The sequence below is a fragment of the Phaseolus vulgaris genome, chromosome 6 (genome assembly GCF_051622355.1).
Source record: "Phaseolus vulgaris cultivar YP4 chromosome 6, ASM5162235v1, whole genome shotgun sequence".
Taxonomy (NCBI): Eukaryota; Viridiplantae; Streptophyta; class Magnoliopsida; order Fabales; family Fabaceae; genus Phaseolus; species Phaseolus vulgaris.
The window spans coordinates 35,842,205-35,862,313 of NC_143503.1; the positions used below are offsets into that span (position 1 = coordinate 35,842,205).

The following is a 20,109-nucleotide window of genomic DNA, read 5'->3' on the forward strand; positions in this document are numbered from 1 at the left end:
CTGTATACAGTATATTATTTAATTAATTAATTTAAATTTACTTTTTTATCCTTTTATATTAAATTCAAATTATTTTTATTTTTATTTCTGATAAAAAATAACTAAAATAAATAAAGAATGAAAGAACAAAAATAATAACTAAAAACATAAAACATATAAAATAAAGGTAAAACAAAATAAGATAAAGATAAAAGATATAAAAAAAATCAAAATAGGATAAATATAAGAGATATAAGGTGATACTAAATAAGTATATGTTGATCATAAAAAGGAAAATAAATGAAAGATGATCATTCATTTAATATTTTCTTCAATGGTACATTAAATATTTTGTGCGAAATAAAACATAATTAATGACGAAAATTGCACAATCCAGTAATGTTGAGACAAGTTCTTGGTGTTTGACAATATGAACATTTTTTTCCGATCATGTTGTTCTTTTATGTCCATATCAGTTCTTATTCAACTTGATTTTTTTTATAATTATATCCTGTATTTTTTACTTGAAATTAACATGATTACATCATCAATAATAATAAAAATAAATACTAATTTATGTTTATAGATTTAACTTTTATGTTGTTATAGAGTTTAATTTTTTATTTTCTTCGTTCCTAAAAAAAATAATTTTTAAACTAAACATTTTAAATTTATTACTTTTTTATTTTTATTTTGTAAAAACTCATTTTTTTATTCATTAATTATATTTCTAACTATTTTAAACATTAAAAATATTTATTTTTTAATGCATTCAAAATTAAAATTATCAAAAATAAAAAATAATTTATTATTTTTTATTTATTTTTGAAATAGTGCTAGATAGAGAAATAAAAAACAAAAGGATGCTAGATAGAGAAATAAAAACAAAAGAGTGTTAAATAGAAAAATAAAAACAAAATGGTGCTAATTAGGGAAATAAAAATGTAAATGGTGCTAACAAGAAAAAAAGGATTTGGATGCCTTCAAATCACATTAGAAAGAAAGAGTGAAGAATAGTAACATAGTGATTTTAGGAAATCTCGATTATTTAAGATATATGAAAAAATCCGTTTGGATTTATAATCCGCAAATTCACTGAGTACTGAGTACCACCACCCCACCCGTCATTGCTAAAGGTAGTCACGAAGTGTAATTTACTTGTAACCACATCAAGTCAAACCGTGAAGAAACCAAATGCAGAGTGAAAAATCAATATCCTACCTACGTTGAGTAAAGATAAATGAGATAAGCAATATCTAAAGAAAAAAACTACAAATTAATTGAATCATCACTTAAGACTCTCATTGGATCCCCTTCTCCCAGAACATTAAGGTTGGTAATGAACAATCCAAATCCAAAATTCAAATTTATATTTTTATAAAAATGATTTGGAAATCAAAATCCAAATATTTGGATTGGATTTTAAATTTAAATCTATATTTTTATATAAAAAATGTATTTTAAATCAAAATTTATATTTTAAAAAAAATTAACATAATATTAATATAGTAATATGTAAAATAGTTTAATATTATATAAATATTAAGAAAATATAATAAAATTATGATTTAATAATACCAAAAAAAGTTTAAAATAACATAATACATAAATTCTTAACATTAAAATACACCTACCTGTAATACTTTAATTAAACTTTGAAAATATTATATCCATTTATTATGTATGTAAAAACTTACAAATATTGAAACAAATAAAATTAAAAAATATATATATATAAAAAAAACTTGATTGCTAGAGGTGCCAGTGAGAGCAAATAAAATTCCAAAAAGTCAAAAAGTGAATAAGAGATGTTGGATAGAGGTGCATGAGAGAGAGAAGGATCCTCGAATGAGAGAAAAGTATAAAGTGGTGGTTTGGGTAGAAGAGAGTGAGAGTGCTTTAAAAAATTTGGATTGCAAATCTAGATTTCCAATTTTTAAAATCTGTATAAACAAAATGAAAATCTGATATGAAAATATAATAAATTGTAGATCAAATTAAAAACTAGATTTAAATAAATGAATTTTGAATGGATTAGAGTGCTACAAAAGTGGAACAGATTGATAAAACTAGATTTTTTGGCCACCTTTACAATATAGATACCGAGTTTCCGGTATGTCCATTGGAAGAACCTAACACAAATCTAATTAAATCCTTAAAACAGTTTTGGATTAAACCCAGTCCATGAAAATATATTTGGAATGGAGCAGTTATGGACTGGTCTTGGCTAATTGGAATTTTCGTAACTTTTATTTCAGATTCTCAGGTAAGGCATAAATGTCACCGCAAATTAAAGAATAAAAACTGACAGCAACCAATTTAACTACCTTGCTAGATCTTATCGAGTTTGAGAATTAATCTATACAAAAAAGAATACAAGATATGGAGCTTAGACACGACAGGTTCAGAGGCATCTTAAGCATATACTTTAGCTCGTGCAATCATGTTCTGCATGTAAGCTCACGTATTTCCTTTATTGCTGTACTCATGCTATGAAGGGCCATTTTTTTCACCTGATTTCATAAACCCCACAAAGAAACAGGGCTTGCCAATTCAGGACAAACATCTAACAGAAGAAAGGTTAATGCCAAATAAATTATTATTACGAAGACTACCTCCAGTTTTTCTACTTTTGCGGGGTGGTCTTCTGGAAGCAGCCGGACCTCATCAACCAATTGGATACACTCAGCAACATTCTCAGGGGATAAAAATTCCAATTCCACATGAACACAACACTGTAGATCAATAATAAAAAAAATTGTCATACACTAAAAAACAGAACATAAAAGTGAAACGAAGTCAGTAATCCTAGATACTGATATCCTCAATCAGCAATCACGTGGAAAGCAAAGGCATGATAGGGTGCTAATATTTTTGCTTTCTTTTAAATGTATGGGTACAAAGCATGCATTGATAACTTCATATTGCATGAATTTCACTTCAAATTGGGCGTTGTAAGTAAATTTCCAAAATGTAAAATTCACATTCAACAAGGAGGTACATCAAGTTCAAGAACAGTTTAAAATTTCTGTTGTTTAACTTGACTACAAAAGAGATACAGGGTAAGAAATCTTTAATACAAACGCAACAGACCTTAGGATTCCTAATCTGGTATGGACATCCACAAGGAATGATGACAGCTTCTCCAACATGTTGCTCAAAAGTCCATGGTTCAATTTCTAACAGAAACGGCTTAGTCAGTTTTAGTTATGCACAATTACAATACACGATAAAACACGGGTATACTTACTAAATTCCTCCTTAAGTCTCATCTTGTGAGTATTGTCAAGAAAGAAGCTCTGATCAAGAAGTGGATGAATCATCTGCATACGAGAGATAAAATTAATCATCACTAATTTTGACAACATCATGATAAGAATTGTCTTCTTCTAAACATACCTTCTCGTGATGTTCACTAGCATGTGAAAATTCATCAGAGTGTCTTTTAAGGTATTCTAAGAGCTTTGGCACATCTTGCCTTCGAAAGACATCCCATTGAGCCCCAGCATTCGCTGTAGCCTTCTTCCTTTTAACATTGTCTGAGTTTTCAAAGGAATTTCTAGGATTATGATCTGGAGACATTTCAGTGCTTAGAACTATGCTGTGGAAAGGTAAAGAGCGTTGTGCCTTTTCAGTTTCAGAATAAGAACCACATTCTTCATCACCGGAAATATTGGTGTCTAAATTCTGATTGCATATTGTTTTGGCTTCACTAGAGATGCAAGAAGTTCTATTGACTCTCCTTAAAAAGTCAGTTCCTTCTCTTACCAAACTTTGCATTTCATTTTGTTCCCTGTCTTCTGCATGCTCAGCAGTAGTTTTAGATGACACCCTTTGACATAGAACTTTGTGTTTTTTAAGTAACTTGCTTATTCTAGATAGCTGATCAGTGGACAGAGGGATGTCCATGGAATGTGCCATAACATTAACCTGGAATTACACATCAACCATAGTGAGTGATACATTTGGCTCTGTTTTGGTTGGAATATCTACTTTTGGACATAGTTGAGTAACTATTCAGTATAAATATGAAGTAACTATTCAGTTGAGACCAGGGCTATTAAAATATATAAATAAAATGGTAAAATTTGAACAATTATAAGAATGTAATAAGATACAGCCTTATTTGTACTGGAAAACTGTTCATGCTTTCACTCATCACCTGAAAACAAGCATATATACAAGGAACAGGGTTTTCAAAGCATACAAGGACACAAGGCTTCCTGAATAGGCAGCCTTTCAAGAGGGTGCTTTTTACTTCAAAAGACGAGATCATCTGGAAGTTATCAACCGGTTACGTGCATAAAGGATTAATGTAGCAATTTTGTAACCAAAAGGAAATATCAAAAGACGAAGCATATTCCATAAGATTAGAAATTGCCTTTCCATGGTAAGTTTTAATTAAATAAACTAATTCAGGAAATATTACACACCATGTCATATGAGTCATAACAGAGATTTGTCACGGAATCAGCTTCATCATCAGCACAGCCATATGAAATATAAAGATATGGTCCTATGTCATGTTTTGTACTCCCCTGTGGCAAATTTGCAGCTAAATTCAGAAGACCTGACAAAGGATTCATGTATTCTTGAATTGGAAGAGCATCAATTAGTTCAGCAAAATGAGCTGGAAACTGTTCTTTGAATAGTTGGGAAGACAACCACCCTTTAAGTTTCAGCATCTCATGCCAAGTATTTTTCTTTGGTTGACATTTAAGAGACCCAGTAAAATACTGCCTAACGTTAGTCTCCACCTGCCAAAGTAAGAGCCAAAATTAATATTATACTTTCAACAATGGTCTTTTGGTTCAAGATTCAACAGAAGATCCATCATTTGTTCATGTTTCACTGATCTGAGCATATGATGTCTATATGCTGCATGACATTGCAAGTTACAAATAGCAAGAACTTCGGACATTAAAATGCACTTTACATTACGCTAGTACATTAATTGCAATAAATAGTTTTCTAACATTGTGCTTACCCTTTTTGTCTCAAACAACATAGATGGTATCAACTTAAAATGTGTTTAACATATGCAATATATTGATAAACTAACCTCAAACCAATCCAAACAAGCTTCAAGTAAGTCCTTATTATTCTCATATCTTGTCATGCTCCTCTCAAGATAAGTGCAGAACATGAACAGTGGATCCCAACTAAGGTTTGGTGTACTTTGCAGCACATCTCTCACTACTACAGGATGGCCTCTTCCCCAGTGTTTCTGAAAGTGTTCAAAATGATTGCTGTCGATGTCAAAAACTGTAGGATAAAACAAATAATTATCATTAGAATCTTCCCTCTGAGCCGCTTCCGGTAGCTGCTTGTATCTGCTAGTTTTATGATCTTTGTCAATGCACATTGGGCAACTTGAACTTTTATCCAAAGTTTCAGGAAAGTCATAGCTGCAAACTATTTCTTCTGCATTTGCTTCCATTTCTTTGATCCAACTTAAGGGAAAAACATAGTTCAGATCAAGGTGGCTATTACCACAATCATCAAGCTTTGTAGGTGGGCATGATACCATGGCAGCACCATTACAACTTGTCCACTCTGTTAACATTGAGGTATCAGTTAAATTGCCATTAGAAATGGCCTTATCATCCAATAGGTATCTTTCGCTAGAAATGCAAGCACTTATTCTGTCAGGTAGCTTGGATATAGAATAGTTGTTTTGTTCAGAGATTCTTCCTTGACTTAATGCGTGAGAACAACTTAAGCAAAGACTGTATGAGCAACTAAGGCAGCTTTTATGAAGATCCAAAATGGGTGTTTTGCAGTGATTGCTGAGACAAGGGTTCCATAGATACTTATATTTGTCAGCAAGCAACACTACAGAATCATTTTAATTTTCTCAATAATATCAACGAAAGAGAACTTACCAGTAATTTTTCTCATTGCAGCCAAACTTGACTGGTTTGATGATAATGTCATTAATTCTTTTTCCTGCCATGCAGAATATCATGTAAGATAACCTGGTTGAAATCAACAAGACATTCAGAAACCCTCACATTAGAAGAATAATAGTTACTACCTTTAATTTTCGCTTTTGTTTCTACACCCACGTGGTAGTCTTCTTTTATTTGTTTCAGTACAGGAAGGAGCATACATACCAAATAATGAAAATGCAATATCCTATCAACTCTGTTTTTACCAGCCAAATGTTCCTGAAAAAAGGAGGCACAAAACCAATCTGTCAGCAAGTGCTGCTAAGAAAAAAACTGTAGTAGCTGTAAAAAGTATTTATCTTTGATGTCAGACCTTACTTTCACTGTCTTCATGTTGACGTGCCAAGCAATCTTTACAGGTACAAGTTCCTCGGCAAACTGGACATGCCATCTTAACCTCATTTTGAGTGTCAAAATACCTAAAGTTTTTTCAAAAGATAAATTGGCAACTATCTCATATTTTGATCATAAGCATAAAAGATGTAGGCAACACCTAGTTCATGCCGTTATTGATCAATGTGGTTATGTAGTAGGATAGTTATAAGAATCTTGAGTTTTGATACATTATTGGCTATCTACCAATTCGTATTCCAAAATGAATCTTAAATGATTTTACATCCTATGATACATGAATGAACAGATATAATTTTGTATCACCCAGACAATTCTTATGTTTTTACTTTTTCACCAATTCTTATGAAAAATAATAACTCAAGTGAACTTAAATTTTTAAATAAAAAGGAATTTGAAAGAACAACGGTGAACTTATCCTATTTGATTATTCCACCTTTACTTGTTATTGTTACTCACTCACTCAATGCATGCACTCTGTTTAGCTATTTCATTGTTTTGTTTCCATTCTTCTAAAATAAAGATTTAATAACCTTAGATATAACTATTAAATTTGTTTTGTATGTCTTTTGTTTAAATTGTTTACATTAAATTATACACACACACATACTTTGTATGATATATTTGAGGTTGTACCGGAAATTTACTATTTGATACAAAATTACGATTCACGGTGCAGCAAATAATAGCTTGGCAATTTACAATTTGAATCTCGATTCAACCTTGGTAGAACTGATCCTAGAAGTGGCACAAAAATAACAGGGAACAGGAAAGTGGAATGGAATTGGATGTACACAAAACAAAATCCTTTTCTTTGTCGCTTAACCTTTTATTCTAATCAACCTCTGTTGACATTGATAATCATTCCACACATCTCTATGAACCAATGTTATCAATGGCAGATGGTGGTTATAGCAGAACGCCTAAATTCCACCATATAAAAACGCCATTGCAGTCTAGAGTGCTGCCATCGCGGTCCTCCCTTTACAAAACGCAACGCCATAGTGCTATAGCGGCGCTCATTGGTTATTTAACAATATTGTGACGAGCTACTTCTAAAGGGGCATCTAAGAAGTTCTAGAACTGCACCACAAATAATAGAAAGACTACAGGTAGGTAATTAACTCTGATCAAACAACACTTGACCGCACTGTCCAAATGTACCTTAATCTATAGCATTGATGATAATTCAAAAAACACCTCGTAGGCAAGTGCAACAATGAAGCTAGAAATACACTGTGAAAAAAAAGAATATTTGTAAATGGTAGCAAAATAACGAAACAAGTCCAAGTTCCAACCTTTGTTTAATGCAATCCATGCAGAAAAACTCTCTCTGGCAGTTTGAGCACCTTATAAGAGTGCAGGAATCACTTCTCTGACACCAATGACACTTCTTCCTCCTCCCCTTCTTCAAGTTTCGTCCACACTGCAAAACCTTAAAAGAATCAAACAAACACACCAATCACTACAAAGAAAAACAAAAAAAAAACGAAAAAGTCAAAAAGTCAAAAGTCAAAACCCACCTGCGCAACAGAACCCCTCTCAACATTCTTGGACCTGAAGTAACGAGAACAAGAAGCCACATTGGGCGTCGAAGCGGAAGCGATGGCCATAACCCCGTTCGGCAACTCCTTCCTCAACTCGTGATTGGAGTGCAAATTCAAATTCAAATTCAAAGGCAAATTCAATTGCGATTCCTTCTTCTTCTTCTTCTCAACCTCTCTCTGCAGAACCATCCTGATGAGCTCCAATTGGTTCCTCCTATTGACCAATGCTTCTCTCGATTTGCGCTTCCGCTTCGCCCCAATCTTAGTCTCAACGACATCGTTTTGCCTCTTTCTCTGAAGCTTCAGCGACTCCGGAACCGTCTCCTTGTTCTGCCGATGCCGACCTTGCAGGTAGTGAATCTCGCAGAGCTTTAGGTTTTCCATCACTCGCCGCCTGCACCGCCATTGCCGCCCGTCCGTCCGGTTGCACCGTAGATGTTCCGGTACCACTTTTCCTTCCTCCGCCGGCGTCGATTTCCCCCCCATAAAATAATAATAATAATAAAAGTTCAATTTTTATTATTTGTTTTTGTGGCGGAATTGGGATATTTTGTGGTGAAAGTGGGAGTAAAGGAGGCAGAAGAGAACAGAGAAACGGAATAAAAGAAAAGAAAAGAAAAGAGGTTAACGCCTAAAACTTAAAGAGTGATGGTTTTGTGTGTGTATTTATTTATATGTCAAGAAAATAAATTACGAATACTCCAATTCTCATAACATGGGTGCGCGTGGCATATTCCTCTAATTATTGGAATCCTCATTTCATTTGATCGCTAATCTGTCACAAATCAAAATCCTTATCTTTTCCTAACTCACCTCATAGGCTGCAAACTCTTCTGTTCGAAACAAAACATTGCTTTTTTAATCTCTTCTTTTTTTTTCCTATTTTTTTCTTGTCTTTTTGGTGGTACTCTGATTTTGGATGGTTGTAAATGGTGTAACAGCAAATTTCAGGTTCCTTGTTGTGGAAATTATGGAAATGCCAGGGCTGAGATGAATGCAGAATTACCATTTGAGATTGCATAAATAAAATGAGACACATGATGCCGTTTGGTTAGAATTAGATAGCTATTTTCTTATGTCTATGATATTAGTGTTTGTTTTTTGGTTCTCATTCCATCAATGTTTTTTATGTGCTGATTCTGTGCAATCTTATGTATCCAAAACTGCTGTCTGACTGTAACAGTATGCTGCCACACACGTTTTCATTATATATTCCACTCTCTGAAAATTACTTGTTTCAAAGCATAAACTTGAATCAATTTGTCAGATGTTTCTATTTTTCTGTTAATTTCTAGTTTTAGAGAATAAGAATTTACAAATAGAAAAAATAATAAACCTGCTTGGCTGTGATAAGTGAGGAATTAGTGAAACTTGAATTTATATCCGATCACAAGTTCTTAGATGTTTCCTTAATTCAATATTAGGTTTTTTTTGGAGTTGAGTTGCTTAAGTCAGAGTACCAAATGTAATTTATTATGGGCCGAAAATTGCATAAGTATTGTTTGATGAAGTCCAGTTTTCTCTGCTGAAATTTTGGGCTTATAATTAGTGCAGAGAGATAAGAATGGCATGTTGCATGTATTTGATGAAAAAGATATTTTTACCATTAAATAACTTGTTTTCTTAAAACTGCAATCTGTTTTAGCATTTCTAAAGAGGACGAGTCTTCAAAGTTTATTTTGTCAATTGAGAAATGGGAAACAATCACGAATCTTTTATCTTTATAGAAAATCCTGAATAAGTAATGTATCACCTTTATCACGAATATCTTTGAAGCACTTCTGCATATTGGTTGTTGCGACTCCAATAATTTTAAAGATCACCACCTTTTTTTGTAGATATAAAGATGAGCACTTATTTGAGTTATCTTTTGCTTTTAGCATATACTACAAGGCTCTCTAGTGTAGCTGTATTATTTTTTTCTGATTTTTTTATTTGTGAGTTTTGTTCCCCTTGAGTTCAAATTGTAACCTATTGATGTTAACTGTCAAGTGAATAAAAAGGAGAATTTCAACTAAAGAAAGAAGTAGGAAAACATACAAGCTGAAAAAAAAAAAAAAAAAAAAAATCCAAAATGGATTTTGTTGCTATTTTTTCTTATCAAGAAAAGTATTAACTAATCAAACATACTAATTAGTGATGGAGTCTTCATCATTCAACATTCTTGAATTTCCATTTTATGGGAAAAAAACAAAATGCAAGGTTTCACATGCACTAAACATCTGCTAAGTGAAAAGGTAAAAAAAATAAAGAAGGCACAACCTGTTTCGTTGCATGCAATAAGCTATGTTGAAAATCTTCCAACAACGACCATAAATGTACTACGTTGTAAAAAAACATGATCGAATGCAACGTGGATGAAACCATTTAAGCATGTACTTGAATAAGGGGTTTCAGACTTAGAATACTCTCTCAGATTGAGATTCATATTTCTGCAGTAATATAATGCATCCATCTCTTACATAAAAATATGTCATATGATTCACGTGTATATGCATTATGCCAACATCTCCATTACTTTGTAATATAATTCACTAGATACATTACTTTGTAATATAATTCACTAGATACACAAAAATTGATGTTTTTATTTACTTGAGCGTCAGAGTATTTTCTGCAGAAAAACTCTCTTATTTCTGAAAAGCTGTTTCAATAAGGCTTGAAGAGAGACTACCATAAGCTTATCCAAATTCCGATCAATCTCATTTCGACGATAACAAAACTCTTTACTGCAATCGACACCAATAATAAAGGAAGAAAATTTAAAGAAAGCAGCAAGGAACTACTCGCAATTATACAACTAATTCCAAGTATTATCTAATTCTTTAGTTCACTAGATGTTAACGTTGCTCCTCTTTCCCAAAATTGTACTGGAATGAAATCTTGTACTGCTGTTCCATCTACTTATATAGTTCTTTTAACACTTTTTTCATCTGAAATTTGCATGTAATAATCAATATAAATGGTGCAATATTTTATTTGTTTGTTTTATCTCATTCTATTTCTCTATAGTTATATTCATCTTTCACATGTTTTACTTTTCTTTTCTTCTCTTTTCTGCTTCCATGAATGGATGTACCAATGACCTTACTCTACAATAATTAAAGAGTAAATAATTTAAAAGGCACTTTGTTTAGCTGATTCATATGCCAGATGTGAATACCATAATTTTCATTGATTATTTGTGGCATATGCAGCTGCCAGATGCAACTTCAAACGTTTAAAATGCTCCTTTCATACATACTGCGCATTTGAAAATCTGTTCAATATTACCTTAAAGATGTAAAAGTCGTAATTACTAATTTTGTAGTTAATCTCTCTAATTGTATACGGAAATTCATTAAATTAATTAAAATGGCAGTATTATAAACAAGATTAATATATGTTGTAAGAAGAGAAAGAAGTTTTTGGACAGAACGGTTTTTGAACGTGGGCTTTGGGCTTAAAAAGTGTCCTTTGCCTCAATCCAAATGGGAAATTCGGCAGTGCTCTAATCGTTTTTGTTTTGGCACACGCACTTTATGTTTGCCCCCAAAAATAAAATAAAATAAAAAACATGCAATAATCAATATACATATAAAAGAGCATGCTGAGATGTGTTATAATGAAATCTTTTGATTGAATATGTGTTTTGGGTCTGTTATGTATATGCAAGATAGTTCATTTGAGTTTTGAATATTTTGTGCAAAATGAACCCTACAGAAGGTCTAACTGATGAGTAGAAAAGTCTTTATAACTGAATGAGTTATAGATTGGATTTTTATATAAGAATTAGAATATTTTTGAAATACCTTCTATTTATTTATTTGTCTTTTTTAATAAAAAAATATGATGATAAGCATCATGACTTAGAGAGTAAATTCAATTGAAGTAAGAAATTATCAAATTAATGATGCATATGTATGTTACTTCCGAGGCAAGTCTCTTTCATGTTACTCATTACAGAATAAGTTCCTTTATTATTTTATGCCATCTCATTGATCCGTTAATTTTTTCAGTAATTGACCTTCATAATAAAAGACCATGTTGAGAAGGCATTCATATATGTTTGTGCCTGTAAAACATGGTCAGAATATCTATCCACTGTAATCATTAACATAATCAAGAAAAGAATATGCATTAGTTATTTGAAACTTGAACATTGCTGCTCCATTTACATAATACATATACATGTACAATAAATTACAATATTTCTACTTCAATTCTACATCCAATTTACATCACACACACATCTATATATATGTACATCTTATTTGAAAAGAATTGATATTGAAGAACAAAAAAATGGGTATGATTTATTATCCCTTGGTTCTAAGAACAATTGTACCTTGAGCATCTTGAAGCAATTGAGGGACGAGTTCATGAGGAGGAATGAGTCTCCAAATTGTAGGATGGTCCAAGTGATGACCCATTTTAGCAAATTTATCAGCAGCCCTATTCCCTTCCCTGTATATGTGACTCACCATGCAGTTGTTAAACTCTGGTAGAATCGATTTTATATGACTGATATGTCTTTCTACCTCCAAGCATCTAACTTTTCTCCCTTTCTCTATGATTTCAAGCAATGTTTTCGCATCTCCTTCGAGCCAAATATCATTCCAACCATTTTCACGGGCTAGTTCAAGCCCTCTCCTAAGTGCAGTGAGTTCAGCAATAGTGCTATTGGCTTGTCCTATGGATTCAGCATAGCCAAGCAAAAATTCTGCATTGTGATTTCGGACAAGCCCACCAATGCTAGCTTTTCCAGTTACACTTAAGCAAGACCCATCAAAGTTCAACTTTGTCCATCCCATGCTTGGTTTCTTCCATTCCACTGGGATTGCTTCCTTGTGGAAATACCTTATCAACCCACAAACAGGACTTTGCACAAGTTTTTGGCACCTTAAAATATTTATTACACCTAACATTATATGTGTTTTTTCCCCTAGTAATTAACAACTAAGTTGAAACAAAATGACTGGGATTTTTTAGGATTAACAGAAGTTCATTCATATGATAGCACAATAATCTTAAATTCTCATAATAACCATAAGAAAACAGTTGTGCTAATTTAAGAGAAGAAACTCATTGGAATTCGAAATAACTAATTAAACATTGGAGGGAAGGAGAAGTTCAATATAGCAGCACCATTTGTAGGAAATCTTTGTTCTATATTTGTTTCTCCAAAAAATAACAAGGAAGACTAAAATTAACACGTACCAATTTTGAGACTAAAGTTTGAAAAAGAACGTATGATGCATGTCTAGAAGAAACACAGAAACCTTGAAACATGAAAGACAATGATAATGGTGAGGATTGATGAATAGGGCAGTGCTACTTATTATGAAAGTGAATGAATCTTGCTTCACGGAAGTTCACATTAAACGAAGTTGGAGTGAAGAAAAAGGAAAGAAGATTCAAAAATTGAAGAGGCAAATAATAAGAAATGGGGAGAGAGAGAGGTTTCTTGTTCAGCAACTCTCTCAACTTAAGCATATTCGGTTGCTAAAGAACATTACGTGCATGAACTGCCATATAAAGATTGCAGGAGAATAAAGAAGGCTGCACGTTCTTTTTCCCTAACGTTAACGTTAACCATTGAATTGTATTTTAGTAATTATTAGAAACAAAACCTTAAAAACGTACTCTTCATCCAAATATGGGAAACTCTATTACGGCTCTATTTGTCTGCACCACCAACCACCATATGACAAAAACAACGTCCGTACGTTAAATAATGCGTCTCTTAAATGATATGATGTGTATCTGTATTAAACCGTATTAGACAGTCTTTTATAATCGATGAAATATCCAATTCAAATTAAAAAAAAATATATTAATTTTTTAAAAATTTAAATTTATTATAATTATAAAAATAAAAAATAAATTCTTTTAAACTAGTATAAAAACATATCTTAGAAAAAATTAAAACATACATACAGATAAATTTCTTTTTATTAATTTATATGAATTCTATCTATATGAATATGTGTGTCCGGTGTTCGTTACATAGGATAATAAATATCAATAAAAAGATATTGGTTTCAGTGCTCCTTAAAAACAACTTCCTTGAGTGCTAACTGCACGCACAACACAACTGTCACATGCAAACAAAAACTACTTTTTTCTGTCGGCTGCAGTATAATCAGAAATTTTATTATAATAAAACTGACAAAAGATTTTTTTTTTAGTTCTAACTTATCATAAAGATTTAGACTGCTATACTTAAGATATTTTTTTCGGTTAAAAATTCTATAACTAATTCACGTTGATCTAAGCGAAATGAGTTCAAATTCTTTAAATAAAATTTAGAATTTGAATCCATTAATTGAGAACATATGATTAAAATTAGTTAGAGACTTAGTCAATTTTTTTATAATATATCATCAACAAAGTTAGAGAACATTTTCAAAAAGAAAAACATTTATGAATACTTCACACACCAAACAAAATAAAAAAATCTACAATTAATTAATTTTTAAAGATTGGTCAAATAGATAACAAAGAGTGAGAGTATTACAGTTAAGCATTATTGGTAGCACAAAAGATTATGTTAGTTAATCTTAATTAACTGTTCTTTACAAAATAAAACAAGATAAAATAAAGAAGAGCACGTGCTTATCTGAAACGAATTGTATTGGGCTTTGGTTTGGATGATCCGTTTAACCATATAACTAATTGACGTGGGCAAATGGATCATTGGTGTCGTGTGGTCAAATTTTTTGGTGTTTGGATGCTAATTACGAATTAGTGCTTCATGCTATGCCATTGCTTCCTCAACAATTTCTCTTTTCTCACACCATTTTTGCTACCTTTTTATTCCAACGATGCTTATCATGCACACTTTTTTTTTTCTGTTCATCCAATTAGTAATAATCCAGTAAAAAAATTAGTAGTGGGAGAAGAAATTATTTTTTGAAGATTTTTAAGTGAAAAGACTGTTTTTAAAATTGGAGAACAAAAGAGAGAAGAAAATAATAGAAACTGTGATTATTTTTTAAACCTTCCAAAACCCTAAACTCATAACCCATAAGTGATTATTGCATTAATTTTTTTTAGTTTTGTTTTATAAAAATATCAATTATTCTTATACCATAATCGACTATAAATGTGTTTTCTAAAGTATAACCGATTATTTTTAATTGACAATCAATTATGAATTCATATTGATATTAAATGGTGAGACATGTTTATGTAAGGGTGATCCGAATAAGATTTTTATACAACTTTGTTGAATAAACACATTGAATATGGTGATAAAACAAGACTATGAATTTCAATATCAACACGCGTTTAAAATAATTGATAACCTACAACATCAGACTTTCACGATTCTTTTAAATGGTACATATTTTGTTATATTATTATTATTATTTTTTGATGCATTATTCTAATATCAACTTTTTTTATTCCTACTATGAATTGTATGGTACTCCTTTTAGTATCTGACAATTTTGCATGTTCGTTATATAATTCTTATTTTTTTTAATTCATTTAATGAATAGTATGAGAAACAATATTTTAATTACAAACATCTAAATGCATAAATAAATAAATAAATAATATTTATTTTTTAATTATTTTTAAACACAAAGACAAATTTGTATTCTTACTTTTTTTTTTATCAATTAAACAAAATCATAATCTTTCATAACATTTCTCTCCAATTTTTACTTTATTTACTTTTAATCCAAACATCATTACTTTTCTCACCTTCAAATAATCTTAAATTTAATCTTTCCAATCTACATTCTAATAAAAAAACAAAGCATTAGGTTTTGTAGATTAGAACTTAAAACAACATGAACAAATGAAAACTTTTAATCATAGTTCTCTTTGGTCTCTCGGTTTCACTTGACAACACCATGAGCGAAGAGTTTTTATATGGATCCGTGATAACTTTGGTTGGTCCTCCAAATTGGACAAAAAGAGGTGATAAAAACATTTTATTATTTTGTTTTTTAATTAGCATGTTTGCGGCACATGTTTTTTCTACGCATACAATTTTTTTCTTTCTATCATTAGATTTTTCAGTTATAAGGAAGTCTCTAATGCACATTTAAAAAGTATAACTGAAAGAAAAAATTTATTTAAATTTTAGTTAAATCTAATTTTAAGCAGTTTTGCCTAAATTTTCTTCTAAATTTAGTTTAAAATGGAAGCAAATGAATGACTACATTAGCATTGGAGATACTTTTAAACAGCACCAACACTTAACGTGTTGAAGATTTTCCTAGAAATATGCAATTTAGCATGATTGTGTATAAAATGACTTTGGGACTATGTAGTATTAAACATTAAAGATTTTAACTAAACAACATTTAAAAGCATTCATTGATTCAATGGCAGTCACCTATAATAATGAATTTATTTAGGAAGAGTTAAAGCACAAGGTCAAAGTGACTAAGGTTGATTAATGAGAATAAATATAGATTTAGTAATCTTCAGAATGTTCCTTTACCAATGATCCATAACCAGTCAAGAACAGCTCCAACACATATGCCACTTAAAAGACACAAGACAAGCAAATTACCCAAAGCATTCTGCTCTGGACCCTGTAATGCAACACCACAAATTCCAAAGTTACACTTCTCAATGGCTACAAAAATAAATATATATTTTCATCCATCTTTATTAACTAAAGAATTGAATAGTGATTAAGAAGATACTTAAATTCTTGGTGAGCAAATATAACTAAATCATTATATGCATTTGAAGTTCAAGTGCACACCCATTAGTTTGATATTTGAGAGTTGAGTTAGATGAACTTGCCTTGTAACCTCTTGGTGCCACAGTAAGAACACACACAGTGAGATAGCCATTGGTGAGTCCCAGAAAGGAGGTGAGAAAAATCATCCATCCTTGCGCACCATATTTTGCTGTAAAGTAGAATGCTGGAATCAGCAAGAATCGAGAAAAGACTGCTATTAGTAGACCCTTTCTTGATTCCAACTTCAGCCATGGCACAATGGGAATATATCTTGATATCAAATCCATTACATTATACATAGCTATCAAAACAACTGAGTACCTGCAAAGATAACCAGTGCCCAAATAAACTCATTTAACCTTTTGCTATCAGTTTCACCAGTCATCAAAAGTCATCAAATGCTTTTATTTTACAATTCTTTTCTTGGGGTTGGGAGAGTGTTAAGATAAAATCACCATGTCTGAGTCATCTATTTATTATGTTTTTCTCTCTTCTACTGATTGGAGAGGAGTGGTGCTTCATCAAGTTATGTCAAAAAAGGCAATTGGATTAAATAAAACTAAGCACAAAGCAGTTACCATGTGCCTAAACCATGTGTTCCAGTATTTTCATACAAAAATCCAGGGAAGATTGCCAGTGTTACTGCATATATAAAAAATATATCAACTGCATAATCAAGGTTCTCATGAAATAATATTTTGTTGCTCAACCGCTCTTGTTGCTTATCACCACCCTGCAAATGTTCCAAATTATTTTAGGAGATGATACAAAATTATTTCCACTAGAGTGAAGTATTTTTGTTTTAGCATAATTATATTACCTGATCTTTAGTCTCTGTACTAATTCCAGCAGCAGCAAGGTCAGCTGCAACAGTTTTTGATCCCTCTACCGCTGCTTTTGAACGGTAATATTTCACTATGGGCAATTTGGTGAAGTAGATTGCATACAGGAAGATACAAACTAACTCAATGAGTGAGGAAATTGCCAAGAATAGTACTGCAAAAATAAGAAACCATCTCTTTATTTTAAAGAAACAACTTTTACTGCACTAAGAATCATCATCATGGCTGTTTGAAATATACATGACAAAATAATATTCTATCCAAATCAACCGATCAAACGTAATATATATTAAGAAATAGACTTTTAAGTGTAACTTATAAAATTCGAGACTTAACGAAATTTGTTAATATCTAAATGATGTGAGATGTCCATGAATATAAGATACCAATATAGAAATGATCATTTGTAAAATAAGAATAACAACATACTTGCTCCCTTGCGAAGTCCATCATTAGATTTCTCGAAAGCTGCCTTGGTCACCATTCTCAGAACAGAAATCAGAGCCCCTGATGCTGCCAAACCAGCAAGGTAGGACTGCATAACAGTATGTATTATTTAAGTAAAAAAAAGATAAAAGAACCCCACCTCCAATATATAGGAACTGTAACTAAAAAGGTTATCACTGAAGGATATTGAATAAATTATATGAAAGACAAACCTGAATAAACTCAGGGCACATAAAATATAGCTCTCCTACCATGCCACCTTCGACCTGAGCATCTGCTATTCCAAAACAAGCAGCAAGCACACATATACCAATATAAGGTCCAATTCCACCTTTCCCTGATGTTGCTAGATCCACCTGTCACAATAGTTGAAGCTTGATGAGCCAAGGAAAATAAGTAACTGACTCAATACGGAAATTACACATATCAAACGCTGCAAATTATAGAAATGGAAATGGTGTACTTACAACAAGAACAAGGAAAATGCTAATAAAGAAAAGAGTGAATCCAGCCAAATTCCGCTTTCTAGTATTGATCTTGGACTCATAGTATGCCAGTATTATCATTGTTCCAATTGCAAATGGTTGATAGACCAAGGTAAGTACCCTTGCAGGATGATATTTCTTCAGAGTCCAACAAAAGATTCTTTAGAATGAATTATGTAACCCATATTTCAAGAAGTATCGGTCAATCACAGTTAGAAAATCTCCATTTCCCATCTTTTATAGGAGAAACATCTAATGTTGGGAAAAAAAAATATTGTACAGTTATGTCAAGTCCTATCAGAAACTGAAAGCAACGTGAATTACTTACGGGAAACACTGTGTAATAGTAATCTGCTATAGTCAACATGCTGTTCCAGGAAACAAGGGACCCGATTCCAAGAATGAAACAAATTATCATTGCTTCATATTCTCCCTGCTTGCATTGAAAACAAACCGACAAGATAACAAATTCCATTCCAGAGAAATATTACAATTAAACATGTTAATTAGCAGTAAGTTCTTAGTGAAATTTGCAATTACCTGGGGTTTTTTTGGTGCTCCACAGTAATCACTGGCATCCATCCTTGAACAAGAAAGTACGTTTTGATTAATGCGTGAATAAAGTTCTGTGATTAAATTAGAGAGACAGAACAAATATAGATTTTCAATACTATTGTCACAGTTGAAATCTTCAAGCACGAAGAACTTAAAATTTTATGGTTCACCCTATTATATGTAGATGCGTATTGTGCTCTATGCAGAGGTGTTGTGGGCTACACACTTCAATTGGTTAAGAAAATGTATGAATAATGAACAACACCTTCTTCAGTGATTGGTTTGATCCATTTCTTATCAGTGGCTTGCATGCATAGATTTAAAAGTCAAGAAGAGGAATAATTGATGAGAAATGAATAACATTAATGGGTGATTCACCAATCATTTGATGCCATAGAAGATGATTGCGATTTGATTAGAAAGATTGAACGCAAATACGATTTGCAGATTCAATTATTTGATGTTTCATTTGCATTCGGAACTGTATTTTGATGCGGTTGGAGATGAGTTTCTTGCACCCTTTCACTGAACAACCTCGTAACTAACGTGCCTAAGCCACATCTTCTTTCTTCAGCAATCACCGTGTTTTTCTTATAAACATGTCTCATTAATCCTAGATTTGTGTTCTACTGTCTCTCCTTTTCATTACAAGAAAAAAAAATACTTATTTTGTTATGCAATTTTTAATTATTTTTATTTTATTCAATAATATTTTTTAAAAAACCTTAATCTTAATCCATGTTTGACTTTTGGTTAGATCAGTACGTAATGTGTACTTTTCATCTTACTAGAATAACATCTTAAAAATATTATAAAAAGATTAATAAAATTTATTATTGTTATTCTTTTTAATATTCTGAAGTTAATTTATTTCCTTTTATAAAGGACACAGGAGAAAGTATTAATAGATAATCATAACGATCCATCCTACACACGACTATAAAGTCCACCAGGATAATACATGGTCAAGTAGACTCTTTTATTTTCCAATTACTTTTGAGTCTTAAAGTGAATTCTATTATTTTATTTAGTGTGATCAATTGGGAGTCAATTATATGGAGAAAATGAAAATGGTTGACGGTCTTAGAAGTTTATAATTTAATAATTTTTAATTTTATATCATTATTTAAGTTTTTATTTTTTTAATTTTAAAGTATATTGTAAGATCTAGAAAATACTTTTAGAGTAATAGAGATATAACTAAAATGAAACATGAAAATTTTATTATTAAAGTAAAAGTTCATATAAATAGATAAATCAATT

The 20,109-nt window shown here is 31.5% G+C and overlaps 2 protein-coding genes across 5 annotated transcripts; both read right to left on the reverse strand.

Moving 5' to 3' along the window:
- Nucleotides 1–2,207: 2,207 nt before the first annotated feature.
- LOC137832664 (lysine-specific demethylase JMJ28) lies at nt 2,208–8,484 on the reverse strand. 4 transcript variants are annotated; one of them, XM_068640961.2, is made up of 12 exons: nt 7,805–8,484; nt 7,580–7,716; nt 6,244–6,349; nt 6,017–6,149; nt 5,865–5,928; nt 5,042–5,768; nt 4,413–4,736; nt 3,379–3,909; nt 3,230–3,302; nt 3,073–3,158; nt 2,595–2,714; nt 2,208–2,492 (listed from the first exon to the last, which is right to left on the reverse strand). In XM_068640961.2, exons 1-12 carry the CDS (start codon nt 8,312–8,314, stop codon nt 2,421–2,423), a joined length of 2,883 nt encoding a protein of 960 aa, XP_068497062.2. In that variant the 5' UTR covers nt 8,315–8,484; the 3' UTR covers nt 2,208–2,420. The 4 variants fall into 4 exon arrangements, with proteins under 4 accessions (XP_068497062.2, XP_090159902.1, XP_068497063.2 ...); XM_090303776.1 differs by having other exon boundaries at nt 6,249–6,349; nt 7,580–7,707; nt 7,805–8,468; XM_068640962.2 differs by having other exon boundaries at nt 7,580–7,707; nt 7,805–8,468.
- A 7,643-nt stretch (nt 8,485–16,127) lies between these two features.
- Nucleotides 16,128–18,781, reverse strand: LOC137833186 (equilibrative nucleotide transporter 3). Its single transcript, XM_068641546.2, has 8 exons — nt 18,620–18,781; nt 18,274–18,429; nt 18,019–18,162; nt 17,789–17,894; nt 17,338–17,513; nt 17,096–17,250; nt 16,580–16,838; nt 16,128–16,362 (listed from the first exon to the last, which is right to left on the reverse strand). The coding sequence occupies exons 1-8, from the start codon at nt 18,764–18,766 to the stop codon at nt 16,252–16,254; spliced, it is 1,254 nt and encodes a 417-aa protein (XP_068497647.2). The 5' UTR covers nt 18,767–18,781; the 3' UTR covers nt 16,128–16,251.
- Nucleotides 18,782–20,109: the final 1,328 nt, after the last annotated feature.